Here is a 14618-nt window from a genome sequence, read left to right on the forward strand (position 1 = left end):
TGGGTACAGAAATGCCCTCCTTACCCTGAAATATTTACGTTTTCCCCATTTCACCAATATATGTTAAAATCCACCGAATCCAAAGAAATCTCCGCGTTAATTTTAGTGAAATTTATTCAGCTGGTAAATAAATCGCGTCGTTGGCTGAATTCAGTATAAATTACAAAGTTTCTGAGAAAAGACACCCAACATTTGCAACTCAGCAGGAGAAACGCGAAGGAGTAGATGGGGGCCGGCGGGGGCCGATCTGCCGGTGGGTTCCGGGTCCCTGTGGTGCTCCTGGCCGTGATGTTTTATGTAACTTTGTGTAACCCGGCCCGGCGCTGGCTCTGCGGACGGTTCTGTTGAATCCCAGCTCTGTCTCTCGTTCGTTATAATGAATGAATCTTTGAATAACACAATATCGTCACATTTATTGTCACTGCGTGGGTTAAACACGTTTATTTAAAAATAACAATTATTACAAATCTCAGGGAAATGGAGAAATAAATGGGGGGATGGGGGGGGGAGATTTAAATGTGAAGAAAATGAATATTTCGTATCTGTTTATTAACCGGTGAAGGACTCGGATGCTTCCCTTAAAGCCGATGAAGGCATCTCGGAGTTTGCACATCAGATTTGCCAGCAGTGTCTGGTCGGCTGAGCAACATAGGGTTTGTAGCTCACACTGTCAGCAAGAGGGTTGCCTCTTTGGTTTAGCTTCCTGAGGGTTTATTCACTAAACAGTGAGTTGGACCAAAAAGAGCACATTTCACCGAGGACGGTCAGCATTTATTGCTGCGTATTCAGTATTCACACAGAAAACGTAGCTGCCCCATGTCTTATAGGAGGGGTGACCGTTCTGCCACTTTAAGGGGAGCCGCTGCCAGTATGTATGAGTAACTGCTCCGCGGGGGCGGGGCTTATCAGGGTTAAAGGGACGGTACACTCATAACACAGGCTAAAAACTCTACTGTGATCAGAGAGGAGGGTTGGGAAGGGGGGCATGGAGGGCAATTGCCCCGTGGGCTGCTTTCATTTAAAACTTTGGGGTCACTGCGGGGAGTATCTGTATTTTTACTTGCAATTCCGTGTACAACTACCAGCGTAACAAGGTCCGGCCCCATTGTATGATGTTCTCGGGAACCGTGTGTTACACAGGTCCTTGCAGCCCACTGAGTGTTTTGTCTTGCATTGGGGCACTTAGTGGGAATTGCCCCCTCCTTGGGCTGAAGGTTGCTTGTCCACCCCTGGGGTGAAGTCTGTAGGTAAATGACAGCGCAGATTGCCTTAAATATGGCGGCTGATGCGGAACAGCTTTTTACTTTAACATAAGATTCAACCCTTGTCTCACCAGCTGCTGAGTTACAGGGTCTGGGTTGGAGGGGAGAGAGGGAATTAGGCCGGGCGTAGAAAAGGGTAGTTAGAAAGGGTGTCTGGTTATATCTATCTATCTATCTATCTATCTATCTATCTATCTATCATCTATCCAACTATCTATCTATCATCTATCCAACTATCTATCTATCTATTATATAGCGGGCCGTTATACGCCCTCTGCTGTAAAATGCAGGATCCCTTATAAATGAACCTGGGATGATTCCTTTGCTGATAGGAAGGGGTTAAGTCCAAGACAAATGGAAGACCGCCCCCCCCATCGCCACGTACTGGGTCGGCATCACCGTCGCATAGCCGGTTAACGGTTAGACCTGATCTGCCGGCAGATGATAGAATTTAATACGGAAACGGGAGCCGATTCTGGTTTTGTGATAATAAATCACTATTTTCGGTTTTGTGGAACTGACCCCAAATGCCACCATTTCCAGGCGAAAAAAAAACATTTCTTCCTCCAAATATCCGGCTTCTGCGGCTTTGAAATTCTTTGTTTTTCCGACTTTTTGTCCTGTGTGTATTTTCTGTAAATTCCAAAAACCCCCTTTAATTCACCCGTAAGTTATATGTAAGGTAAATGGAACCCCTTTAAAGGGTTCCGGAACCCTCTGTGTGGTCGCTGGCGGGTTGGTTATATCTATCCAGGTTCCGGTCACTGGCGGAAGTAAACACACAGCAGGAATATAGCCAAAGCCAGACTGAAAACAATAAAAACGATGGATGCCAGCCAGAGGTCGTAGTTCTGCGCTTTCATGGTGAGGACGTTGTCGGACGGGATCATGTTGGTCAGGTTCAGCATGTAGCCCAGCGTCCACCCGATGTCCGTGTTCGCTACCTGTAACAAAGTAACACGCGGCGTGATGAAAGCCCATCGCCAGAGGAAGTTACATTATTTGGGAACTTTGCATGCGCCGGACGTGTTGGTGGCCCCTAATACTCTTTATCAATGACTTTGCCCCATAGACTGGAAGCTTCCCTGGCCACAGCATAACATAAACCAGCAGAACCAAGAGACAGACGACCCCGTGGCTGCACGATGAACACACGTGTGTCCATCTCTTGGTTCCGTGACCGGTGTGTGGGGACGTTGCAGGGTCTGCAGTCCCAGGGGGTCTAGAGAGAGAAGAACAAACAGGACTTTTTCAATAAGAGAGCGTGGGAGCCCTCGGCTACAAGTGGGGCAGGAGCCACAGAGCTCCTTTGAGACCCTGGCAGCTGCTATAGCGCGTGTCACGGCCGGTTTCGGGGGGTTAGAAGGGGTCATCACCTGCTTCACGAAGTGAATGGAATTCCAGCTATCGTCGGTGAATTTATAAGCGTCCAGGAGCAGGGTGAGGATGTAGTTACTGTTGGCGCAGTAATCCCGCAGCCGGTCTCGCCTCTCTTTGGGGTAGGATGATTGCAGCTGGAAATACACAACAAGTGGCAAAAGTAATGGCCGATATCAGAAAACTATCCGCTCGGGGTCTTAATCTGTATCTCTGGGGCCACTCCTGTGTTCCAAATGGCCCTTTATCACTCCCATCACTCCTGTGTTCCAACGACCCTTTATCACTCCTGTGTTCCAACGGCACTTTATCACTCCCATCACTCCTGTGTTCCAACGGCCCTTTATCACTCCCATCACTCCTGTGTTCCAACGGCCCTTTATCACTCCCATCACTCCTGTGTCCCAATGGCCCTTTATCACTCCCATCACTCCTGTGTTCCAACGGCCCTTTATCACTCCCATCACTCCTGTGTTCCAATGGCACGTTGTGTTTGCTGATCCAAGTTTGAAGTTAAAAGGCTAATTGATTTATGTTAGACAGAAACTTTTGGACCGTAGTTTTATATACATTACGATATTTATATATAATATTTTCTGTATAGGAAGAATGGCGCCTACCTCACTCCAGTCCCTGGCACAGAAATTCTCAATGGCGGTTTTGACGGTCGTCAGGGTCTGTCCCGACGTCAGATTCAGAAAACCGAAATTATAAAAGAAAGCAGAAAAGGCCTGGAGAGGAAGAAAATTACCCAAACGGGTCTAATTAGCGAAAGCGTTTACCGTAACGTTCTGTTTCATAAATAATAAAAATAAAAATTAATCATTTATAATATTAATTAAAAATTAAATAAGTATAAAAGCGCAGGTCCTGCTCCCACTACCCCCTTAACTAATTCTCCGTCAGGCTGCTGGCATCAGAAAGCCAGGAGAAACTCCTCGTTCTTACAGAGATAATTATCGCCGAGGATATTTATCTCCTTATCTTCTGACTTACAAAGAAGTTACCATCGACGGGCGGTTGGTAAACCCCATCGAACGAGCAGGAAGCCTGACCGCTGCAGGCGCTGAAGTTAAAGATGCTTTGGATCAGCGTCCGGCACGCGTTGGCATCGCCCGTCCCGATCACGTTGACCTGCGCTGATCCCGGTGACGTGGGGGCCGCGGCGGCGGTGCACGGACTGTCGTACAAGGACCGCAGAGGGACGCTGTCGCCGTATCCTTTGGGATAGCAGGGGACGCTGATGCTCTTTGTTAAATCCTGGCCCTGAGAGAGAGAAGAGGTTATGCTAGGTTCCCGATGTGACGATGTCACCTGCATGCGCGATAACGGCTGCGCATCCGAGATCGTTCCCCAAGGTGGTCATCCAAAAATCTGCACATCTGCTTCTTGTCTTAAAGACCCAAGTTCTAAACCTCTTGAACCGTTGGACTCTATAAGGTCTGAGACAGATTGCAAGCTCTTTAGAACAGACAGGGAGGGCCTATAACGGCTTTGGTAACAAGGACTTCTAAGGGTCTACAAGAGAAGCATGGCGTCCCACCCTATGGCTTGGAGATAAGACGGCCAACTGGAGACCTAAGTGATGGAGGTGGACGTGCCTCTGGTTAACCCCTTCATTTCCTGGGGGGCTTTCTCACCTCCGTGGCTTTGACGAGCATCTGTTTGAGAGCCTGGTTTTGCCCGTAACACAGGAAGCTGTGGGTATAAATGTCGTAGGGGTATCCGTAGAGTTTGAAATCGGCCTTCTCTTTGGGGTCCTGGATAGTCACTTTTGGGATGAAGCTGATCTGAGTCGAAGCCCCTCCGAGGTCCAGCGCACCATATATTTTGGAAGAAACGGGTCGGACCCACTGACCGCTGAAAGAGTACTGAAAAACATTTGATGTATATGAAAAATAATTCCCACCTTAATAAAAGTTATTGATCGCAGACCGGGGGAGACAACTTCTGAAGTCTTAGGGAACGGGAAAACATACTTTCATGAACGACTCCAGAAGGTAGTTGATGGTTATCCACCCGTAGGCTCCTTCTTCTTTGCCGGTGATGATACGAGCGCCTCGAAAATCAACAGGGTAGCTGCGGATGGTTTTAGAGACCTCGTCCAGCACCTTGTCAGCGACGGTACCGTCTTCCAGCCTACAAGATACGACCCAGAGATGTGATTCGGTATCTACAGAAGGAACCTCCACCGACCCACCATGAACGTCCCAAGATGTATGGATAACCCTGCTTAGGGGCTTTAAATCAGCTGTGTCGGTAAAGCCTATGTAACGTACTGGGGGTATGAAGACCTTCTTAAGCAATGGCTACAACTGGCCTTGGTTAGGGGTGAGAAGTGAAGCCCCGTGAGACGCCCAAATGAACCGTGAAGAGAGTCCGTCCATGTGCTACAACACCAATAACCAAATGCCCCCGCTATGATTACAGGAGCTTGTGCTCTATTAGAGAAGGATGCTCTTTACAGGGAGGGCCGTAAACCTCGGGAATCCGCTAGCTGTGGAGGTGGAGACCCCCAATTGGGGACCTCTAAGAATGGATTCAGTTTATGGGCACATTTTAATGTAAATAGCGTTTGGCCCGAGGTTTGTTTTCCAGCCTCGTTAGTCTGTGTCTATGTGTCTGCTTCTTGTAACTGTATCACCTGCTAGCGACCAGGGAAGCGTGTTTGGGATTCCGTTCATTCCCGGGAAGCTCCTGGGTCTGTGGTGCGATTTATAACCCAGGATAAGTTTTTGGCTTTGTACCTGAGTAGCCTCATCCCGGCGGTGGCTCCCAGATACGCGGGGGTCTCTCTCTGTCTCTCTGGTGGGATAATGGACATGGCTTCATTCAGACAATGGACCAGAGACCGTCCGGCTCCAGGAGGGTCCAAAGCGTAACTGGAGATACCACCTCCTGCAAGGTTAGAGATGACGGTTAAATGGGGAGACCCCGGGGCCGGCGAAATCCACTTGTCTGTTCTCCAGAACCATCTTCATGTCTTCTGTCTCCATGTCCATGAAGTTTATGGTGACGCAGAGATCCATGAGACTGCTGCCCGTTACATGGAACCGTTTCCCAACTTCCGACCTCCATGTAAACGCTCTACAGAAGCTCTGCCGTACGATAAGAACCAGCCATCGTACATACATTTTATGTAAAAAGCCCAAAAGTATCTTCCCGACATTAGACGTCGCTGAGCCGCAGAAACTTCTTTCTTTACTCTCCCCTCCCTTGTCTCGTCTCGCGTTACCTACCCTCCACGTCGCAGACATGGGCCTGACTCACGATGCCCGTGTCATTCTCTTTGTCTGTCGGCCATTTGTAAATAAACAGCGAGGTGTGCGATGATCCGGCGTCAAATACCATCCCGTACTGTGGGGAGAAAGGAGAGGGATCGGTCTATAGGGGCCACATCGCGATCGGTCTATAGGGGCCACACCGTGAGGAGGCAGCAACTATTCTATATCTATATGTCCCAAGAAATGACCTTACAGCCGACTCCATGGTCGGTCTACAAACAGTCCAGTGTCTGCCAGACGTGAGGGTCCGGGGGTTACCTTAAGACCATCTAATCTGCCCCGACGGTTGCCCTTCCATGCAGTGAGGGTCCTAGGGGTTACCTTAAGGCCGGGCGGCAGGGTCACGTCGACGTTCCTCACCACGCTCAGGATCAGAGCGATCGTCACCGAGACCACGGAAATCGCCAGCAGAGCCAGCAGGCAGCCCTGTTTGGACTCGAAGACCATCTTGGACCCGGATCTGGATTTTAGGGGAAAAGCGAGAGGAACCGGGAGGGAAATGGTTACAGAGCGAAGAAAAGAGTCACAATTCAGGAGCGAGGATCGGTCGGGGTCTGCGGGCACCTTTATGATTATTAGACGTTATTAATCATTATTTCTCTGGCTTCAGAGGGGGTAATTTGTGTGACCCCCGTTATAAGGGGCATAGAGGTTAGAGAATACAGCTCAGGGCTAAATGACCCCCCCTATCTGGCTACCTACCCCCTAAAACCCTGGTCCCCCCCCCAAGACTTGAATGTATACCCCAGACCCCGAGACACAGAGGTGGGAGATCCTTCGGGACGCTCTGAATCTCACTGGGGTCTCGAGCCGCATCTGTTCCTGATCGGCTGTTCCTTTTATGAGACTTTGTGCCCCGATGACGGCTGTTTGTGGGGCATTTACAGGAAGAATGTATTTGCTGCACCGAGCAGACAGACCCCGCTGCCCCCTGCCGGGCAGAATCTGGTGGGAGCCCCCAGAGTATTTCCAGGTAGCAGGAAAGTTTATACAAACTGACGCGTTTCGCGATCTCACTGATAAGAGAGGCGGACGAGTTACAGGCGCGTTTATACGGTTTCCTAATATCCACCCCCCTCTGTTCTGCATTTTAACCCCATTATTGCCAAGCACCCTTTCAGTACTCGGATAGAAGGTCCCCCCCCCCCAAACTACTGAGCAATGTTTATATACACATGCCAAGTGTACCTGTTCTGTGTGGTCAGTCCCTCTGCCCTTTCTTCACCTTCTTTTCTAAATGTTACAAAGCATAAAAAAATCGTTTTCTTACATTAAAAAAATAACTCTTTGTGCATTTTTATCCCGATTCTTATTTCTCGGATCACTAAATAAAAAACACCTATATTTGAATTATGTCTAAATATACCCCCCCCCCGACTCCTCATCTTAATATCCCTGCCCCAATTGAGAGAATCGTTTCTCGCTCGCTAGCGGCCGCCTTATCTTTTTTGCAACAGCGCAGAACCCAACGAGATAAAGACTTACATTCTGTGACAAGGAGAGGGTTAATTCCAAGAATTCAATAAAAAAAAACATACCGTTATACTTATTTTAACAAAAAAACAACAACATATATTATCGTGTTAGTCCAGAAGTCTCTTCTTTACATGCAGTCGATAAATTTGAAGAAAGGACCGCTGAGGTCTTGAAAGCTTCTAGGGCTCTGCAGTTTCTATCGTCCGAGCTGATCACAAAAAGTAAAGGTAGCGCGGATTTCTTCAGACATTTCGACATTTCCGTCTAGTGCGTCGACGCGTTTCACCATGGTTATTAATCTCACTGCATCTTAAAGGGGCGGAATCCTAATTAAAATCCGGCTGGCATATAATCTCTCCCCAGTGTACAGCGCTCTGGAATATGATGGCGCTATATAAAACCATTAATAATATTCTGTTTAATTAAACCACCAATGGAATAATAAGATTATTTATAGATATTTTATTTTAAAAAAAGCCCCCCCCCCCCCCGATTATTGCCCCCTTTTATTGCACCTGCCGTCCACAGAAAAGCAGAACATTGCGAAGAGAAATGATGATGGCAGCAAAACTGAATTCTTTTTTTAAACTTTGCTTTTTGCCGATGCGGCGACTTCTTCTTTTAATTCAGTCCGCGGTCACCGCCAGATACATTGTTACCCGTTTACCCCCCAAATCCTAAAGAAAACCGCCCGTGGGCAGTCGCTCCACAATATCCAAATGTACGTTATTATTACCAATAGACAGATCTCCATGACAACGCGATCAATCAAATAGAACGCTTTCCTTTCAATTCAATAATAATAAAATAAATATAATATATATATAAATAAAATAAATTATAATAATATAAATATCCCAGAATGACGTTAAAAGAGGTTCATCTCAATCAAAGACGTAAAAAAATATACAAATTTGATTAAAAAAAATTTAACTTTTTTTTAATTAGCGATGAGCCGCTTAGTTACCCCGGCACAAAATGGGTTAATGTATCACCGATCCCCTTAAAAAAACAATATCTATACCTGGCTACACAAGTCCCATCGAGGGGTTAAAATCCATTGTGTTACAAACATGGCATTGGCACGTACCGGTCACCGGCGATAAGAGGCTGGCAGGGACCCCTCTGTACCCGGCGGGGGGCTGGCAGAGACCCCTCTGTACTCGGCGGGAGGCTGGCAGGGACCCCTCTGTACTCGGCGGGAGGCTGGCAGGGACCCCTCTGTACCCGGCGGGAGGCTGGCAGGGACCCCTCTGTACCCGGCGGGAGGCTGGCAGTGACCCCTCTGTACTCGGCGGGAGGCTGGCAGTGACCCCTCTGTACCCGGCGGGAGGCTGGCAGTGACCCCTCTGTACCCGGCGGGAGGCTGGCAGTGACCCCTCTGTACTCGGCGGGGGGCTGGCAGAGACCCCTCTGTACCCGGCGGGAGGCTGGCAGAGACCCCTCTGTACCCGGCGGGAGGCTGGCAGAGACCCCTCTGTACCCGGCGGGAGGCTGGCAGAGACCCCTCTGTACCCGGCGGGAGGCTGGCAGAGGTGAGCGGTGAATGAGGCTGTTTAGTTCCTTTGAGTGAGTTTAAATTCTCTTCTCCCCTCCCCCCCCCACGTGACTCCCAACCCTTTAAAAAACAGCAGCTGCACCTTCATGCTTTTCTGGGGGCATCTGGAGTCCTACTTACCCCCCCCTCACCCCCCCCCCCAATGCATCGCAGATGTGAGGAGTCCGTCTTCAGACCCCGGGCGTGAGGGGCAAGGTAGTTGAGTAGATCCAGTCAGTCAGTCAGTTAGTGAGTTGGTTGAGTAGATCCAGTCAGTTAGCGGGTTGGTTGAGTAGATCCAGTCAGTCAGTTAGCGGGTTGGTTGAGTAGATCCAGTCAGTCAGTTAGCGGGTTGGTTGAGTAGATCCAGTCAGTCAGTTAGCGGGTTGATTGAGTAGATCCAGTCAGTTAGTGAGTTGGTTGAGTAGATCCAGTCAGTTAGTGAGTTGGTTGAGTAGATCCAGTCAGTTAGCGGGTTGGTTGAGTAGATCCAGTCTGTTAGTGAGTTGGTTGAGTAGATCCGGTCAGTAAGGGATTTAGCAGTTAGGACCGGTAAGATGTGGAATTCACCGGCAGCTGCTGTTAATATCTGGATGGATTTCTAAGTAAATTGGATTTATTTCGGTCACTTTATTGAGGGTGAGATCCCGGGGGCTGGGGGCAGATTTGGGGACGGAGCTGGAAGGGGCAGAAAATGTGAAACCTGGCGATTCTCCCCCCGTGTCGGCAGCAGAGGGTCTGGTAATCCTAACCTGCCGGGAAGGCCATTTTCTGCCTAAAGATCCCAGCGGGCCGGGGATAGGATCCGACTCCATCCAGGTGCGGTAACCTGGGAGTCAAAGGGGCGGGGTTTAAAAACGCAAAATGGCCGCACGCGTAGATCGATTCCAAACTCCTAAAAAGTGAAGATTCTTAAATTTACTGCTTTGACTGATTTCACCTGAAACCTGCGAGCTTTTACTCGCACGGAGAGGCCGTTTGGTGACAATCGTTTCCCTTTCATCCGAGAACATAAAGCGCAGAAACAGCTGCGGAAATGCCCCCCGCGCTGCCCCCCCCGCGCTGGCCCCCCGCGTGACATCATAATGTTTGTTTACGAGCAGTCCTTTCTTATGGGGCAGTTTACCAGTAATTGGGTAACGCAGCAGAGCAAACATGTGTTTCCAGTAAAATTTGATGAAAATTGCTCTTTTTCAAAGAAAAAATCCAAACCGCATGTTTCATATAAACCTCCGAATCCTTCGCTCACTTTACTGCTGCTGCGAAGTCGGTCACCGGGTGTCAAAGGTCTGTTTGTTTCGTGACCTTCTTACCTCTCATATGGAAAAGGAATCGGTTCCAGAAATTAGGAGTTTTACCCCCTGATCCCGACCGTCATAAATCCCCTAAAACATGATTCACACGCGACTGACCCCCCGGACCACCCGGGAAACGCGGGCAAAACCGGAGCAAACCGGGCAAAGAACAAGAGACCGGAATCTAAACCTAGAGGGTCGGAGGAATGCAATGTAAAGAAGTTTTACTTTACTGAGAGGGGTGTAAGATAAGTGGAACAGCCTCCCAGCAGAGATGGTAGAGGGTAATACAGTGAGGGGTATTAAACATGCATGGGACAGGCATACGGCTCCATTAAACGGGGTAAATAACCCCCCCATTATTATTCTTCTAAATGCCCCCCTCGGTTACACAGATACCCCGCGTTTTGGATCTTCCCTCTCCGAGGATCTGTTGGATTCCAGGAGGTATCGGGGGGGGGGGGATCTATTAGTCGGGGTCCGCGGCCCCCACGGCCCCCGTTGCTGGGCTTCAGAAGCTCTTTGCGTTTGAAGTCTGGGTCTGGGGGGCACATCTGCTAAACACGCGCTTCTGTATTCTCCGCGACTTCGTTGTTTTGCAGGGAGAGTCGATGTTTGTTTTACTCGACCCTTAGTCTCTGAAACTGAGGTTTAAATCTCCTCACTGTAATATCCTCTACCACCTCTGCTGGGAGGGTGTTCTACTTATCTACCACCCCGACATTCCAGTTTATTTGAGAGGTTCTGCTGTGGTCAAGCGCTTGATGACATCATCGGGTGGAAATCTAGCGGTTAATGAGGTCGTTGGTTGGGTGAAGGGGGTTTATCTGCTCAGCGCTGCTTGCTCTGGGTCTGATAGCGCTCCTATCTGCAGCGACCAGCGGGGATCTGGGACGCTCTCTATGAATGCCCCGGGGAGGGCAGATTCCTGGATGCGTATTATCTCCAAAATAGATGGCAGTGGCAATGAAGTGGAACGGCCTCCCAGCAGAGGTGGCAGAGGGGATTTTCTCCTGTGCGGGGGTTACGGCGCCGCAGGAGTCTGACCTACGGGGATACTTTGTAACCGCGTTATAGAAATCGCCACATCTGCCCTGACTTTACTGACCAAACCTGTGATTAAAGCGCAGCGAGACTGTCTGTCAGCCCCGGGGTCTCACATGCGTCTCATCGGCCGGCGTCCTCTGATGTTTAACATATTTAAGACGACGAGCCCCCCTTCTGCCAGATTGAGAGTGGAGCGGATGGGGGGCAATTTCCGCAACCAGCCCAATGGCACAAATAGTCGGAAATTCTTCATGCTCTGTTGCCATAGCAGCAGAAAAAGTCTGTGGAATGGAATCAGTGTAATGAATATAAAGACCTTAAACCTCTCACTGACGCCGGAGTGGCCATGAAGGGTTGGCTAAATTTACCCCAGCCTTCTGATGCCCGTGATATCTGCACCTCCCTTGTTCTGCTGCCACCCCAGGGGCAGGACCCCCCCCATTTACTTGCTTGGTGTTGTTGTTGCCCTGTGTCCATCGCCCTTTATGTGTATGACGGGACTTATTGATTGCTGTCATGTAAATACCCCGATCCCTCCGTATTACCCCAAGGCATTACCTGTGATTGCCCCTGACTGTAGTCATGGTAACCACGACCTTTGTGGTCTGGCAAGTACCTTTTACTCTCCTGGGGGGCAGCGATGACCGATCCTGACCTATTTATACCAAATACATGATGGCCAATGTTGGGGTTCTTTGGGAAATCCGCGGGGTGATATCTGATACCCCCCAACCAGCTCGCACCTGAACACCTGACAGCGGGTTCCCGGGGGGGGGTCTGTGAGCGATCAGTGACCCCTGTCCTTGGGGCAAAATCACACCTAATCCCCCAAACCTGGCCATAATCTGCCCTCGCTTGGTGGGATTTCATACGAAGAAGGGACCTATGAGCTCTGTTACCGTACTGTCTTAGTTACGAGTGCTACCTGTTTTTTTGGTGTGTGTGCGGGGGGTAATTATCTGTATTTAGTTGACGATGCCCCTTGTGTCCCCTTGCAGCGCGACAAAAGCCCCCCAAGCAGACGGACGCCGCGAGAGAACAATTCAAAGATGTTTATTGGAGAGTGACGTCACATGGCTCTTTGCACTTTGGAGAGTTTTAAAAAAGTTTAAAAGGCATAAAACCCGGAGTCGTGATTAACCCTTCGCGGGCCGAGGCCTCCGGTCCGTACGACGCGAGAAATGGACGAATAACGCGGAATCTTCAGTGAAACGAAGTGCGGATCGAGTTCTATGCAAGAGAGACGTTTACAAGGTGATGGCGGCCAGACGACACGGGGGGGAGGTCCGGACACGGAGCCCCCCCAACACACACGCCGTCTCCTTCCAACATTCACACCGTTAAATGCCAGAAGTTACAGCGATGGTGAGTCGGGTAGAACCCGTAACGATTCGATTCACACCGACAATCCTACACGTCCTAGAGGTGCAAATATTATCACCCTCGCCCGTAAGAAATGTACCCAAAAACTGCAAATTACTCCCCGGTACAAAGTCACGAGTCACCTATCTGCCCCTGACCTTCCTCAGGGGGGGTCTCTCAACTCTTTAACCCCTTAAGTCCCTAAACCCATTAATGACAATGCATTGTGAGCCGGGACATGCATGGGCTTGGTCGTGAAGGGGTTAACAGTCTTTCCACCTTAATTCCTGGAAATACGCGGCAAATAACTGTACAATATAGCCTAAAACTCCTATACGTTAACCCCTTCCCGCTTACACCGACCAATAGAAATGGCCGTTATCTCCGTGGCTGACCTATTCTGATACGCGTTAACCCTTCGGGTAACACGCAAGGTCTTTGCCTTATTATTAACCCCCCGTCGGCAATACTATGTACATTATCTATACGTTAACCTCTAAATAGTTTAATATGCTTCTGATACATTCATATATTTCATCCTCATTTATGATACTAGGATTCGCGGATACATAGAAACAGCCGTGCGATTATTATGTGTTACCGTGGATACGGGCGACGGAATGAGTTTATGGGTTTTATGGAAATATAGAATAATTGTCCTGAGTACGGCGAACGAGTCTATCCGTGTCATTGGAAACTTTAAGAAAATGATTACATGTCGTATCTGTGGCCACGTCCGGCCCTTTCCAAACGGCGGGGGATGGGGTCGCGAGATGATGAGGATTGATGATTTATCGATATATTGGTAATCAATTAATGGATTTATTATTGCCCCTCCCTGCGTGTTTCTCTAGTCAAATTATTGCGCTGTAATAACCTGATATATGGGGGGGGTCCCCCCCCCATAGTGCCAGCTCAGGTAATTACCCCCTGAACGTGTGAAATTACCCCCGAACACGCCTGTTACTGTATCAGTTCAATGAATGGCTTTAGATATGTATCCGTGTTCTAAGAATATGATTATTAGTATAGTAATAATAGTAATAATAATAATAATATTTAAAGTATTTTGGAACCAATAGGATGCAGGCAGAGCTCGGTCGGATCGGCGCCCCCTGCTGGAGATGTTTATAAAGGCACTGGGGGGTAAAGCAGCCGAAAAACCTAAAACAGAAGGTATTATAACCACTGAGTGATCTCCTGCCAAAAAGTAAACCCGCCACCATGAATGCATTTATCAAATTTTCTTTAAAATGGGCGAATTTGTTAAGTGTGTGCAAATATTAGTCATTTTTTTAAAAAATTCTCTAAATTTTGGGGGGATAAATTATGGCTGTTTATTGTGTTTGGAAAGTGTTCTCCAACAATTTGGACAAATATCCCCAAAATATTAACTGTACATTATGCAAGTTAGGCGAAAAGGCCCTAGAGTTCTATGCAAAGAGAAGCAGTCTTTCCGAGCGCTAACTACCCGGGCAGATTTCTGCGCATGTACATGGTCCGGGATGGGGGGATGATGATGATGGGTTTTTTTCTGGTTACACAAAAATTGACTATTTAAGCTTAATACGAAGTTGGGCGCTACGAGTAAATTCCGGCCCGTGTTCTCGACCCAAAAATCAATCAAAAAAAGATGAGGTCCGTATCGCCCTCGGTAACGGGTCGAAAAACACGAGGCCCGGTTCTAGAGCCCGTCTAACCGTTCTAGGTCTTTGCGTTTAATACAACGCTTAAAAAAAAAAAAAGTCCGATACCCGCCGAAAGTAACGGGGGGGGGGACCGGCGCCAAAAGATGAACGACCTCTGACCTCCGGCGTGGTGAAGACCCCAGCACCCCGTTAACGTGTGTGTGTGTGTGTATATATATATATATATATATATGTGTGTGTAAATGTATATATAAATATCTCATTCTACCAAAGCCTATTAAATACGCGACCCGGAGAAATATCTCTATATTGCAACAACGGATCTGCGG

General features: G+C 48.6%; 1 protein-coding gene across 1 annotated transcript; it reads right to left on the reverse strand.

Moving 5' to 3' along the window:
* Positions 1–2023: 2023 nt before the first annotated feature.
* On the reverse strand, positions 2024–9949 carry LOC149277479 (ectonucleoside triphosphate diphosphohydrolase 8-like). The gene is made up of 11 exons (XM_089502920.1): positions 9877–9949; positions 8490–8925; positions 6245–6383; positions 5879–5996; positions 5387–5537; positions 4619–4778; positions 4280–4510; positions 3636–3905; positions 3260–3370; positions 2639–2776; positions 2024–2206 (listed from the first exon to the last, which is right to left on the reverse strand). Exons 1-11 carry the CDS (start codon positions 9947–9949, stop codon positions 2024–2026), a joined length of 2010 nt encoding a protein of 669 aa, XP_089359046.1.
* Between the last annotated feature and the right edge of the window lie 4669 nt (positions 9950–14618).

This window comes from Sceloporus occidentalis, unplaced genomic scaffold (assembly GCF_023333645.1).
Source record: "Sceloporus occidentalis isolate IW3139 unplaced genomic scaffold, rSceOcc1.0.p SCAF_214, whole genome shotgun sequence".
Classification (NCBI taxonomy): Eukaryota; Metazoa; Chordata; class Lepidosauria; order Squamata; family Phrynosomatidae; genus Sceloporus; species Sceloporus occidentalis.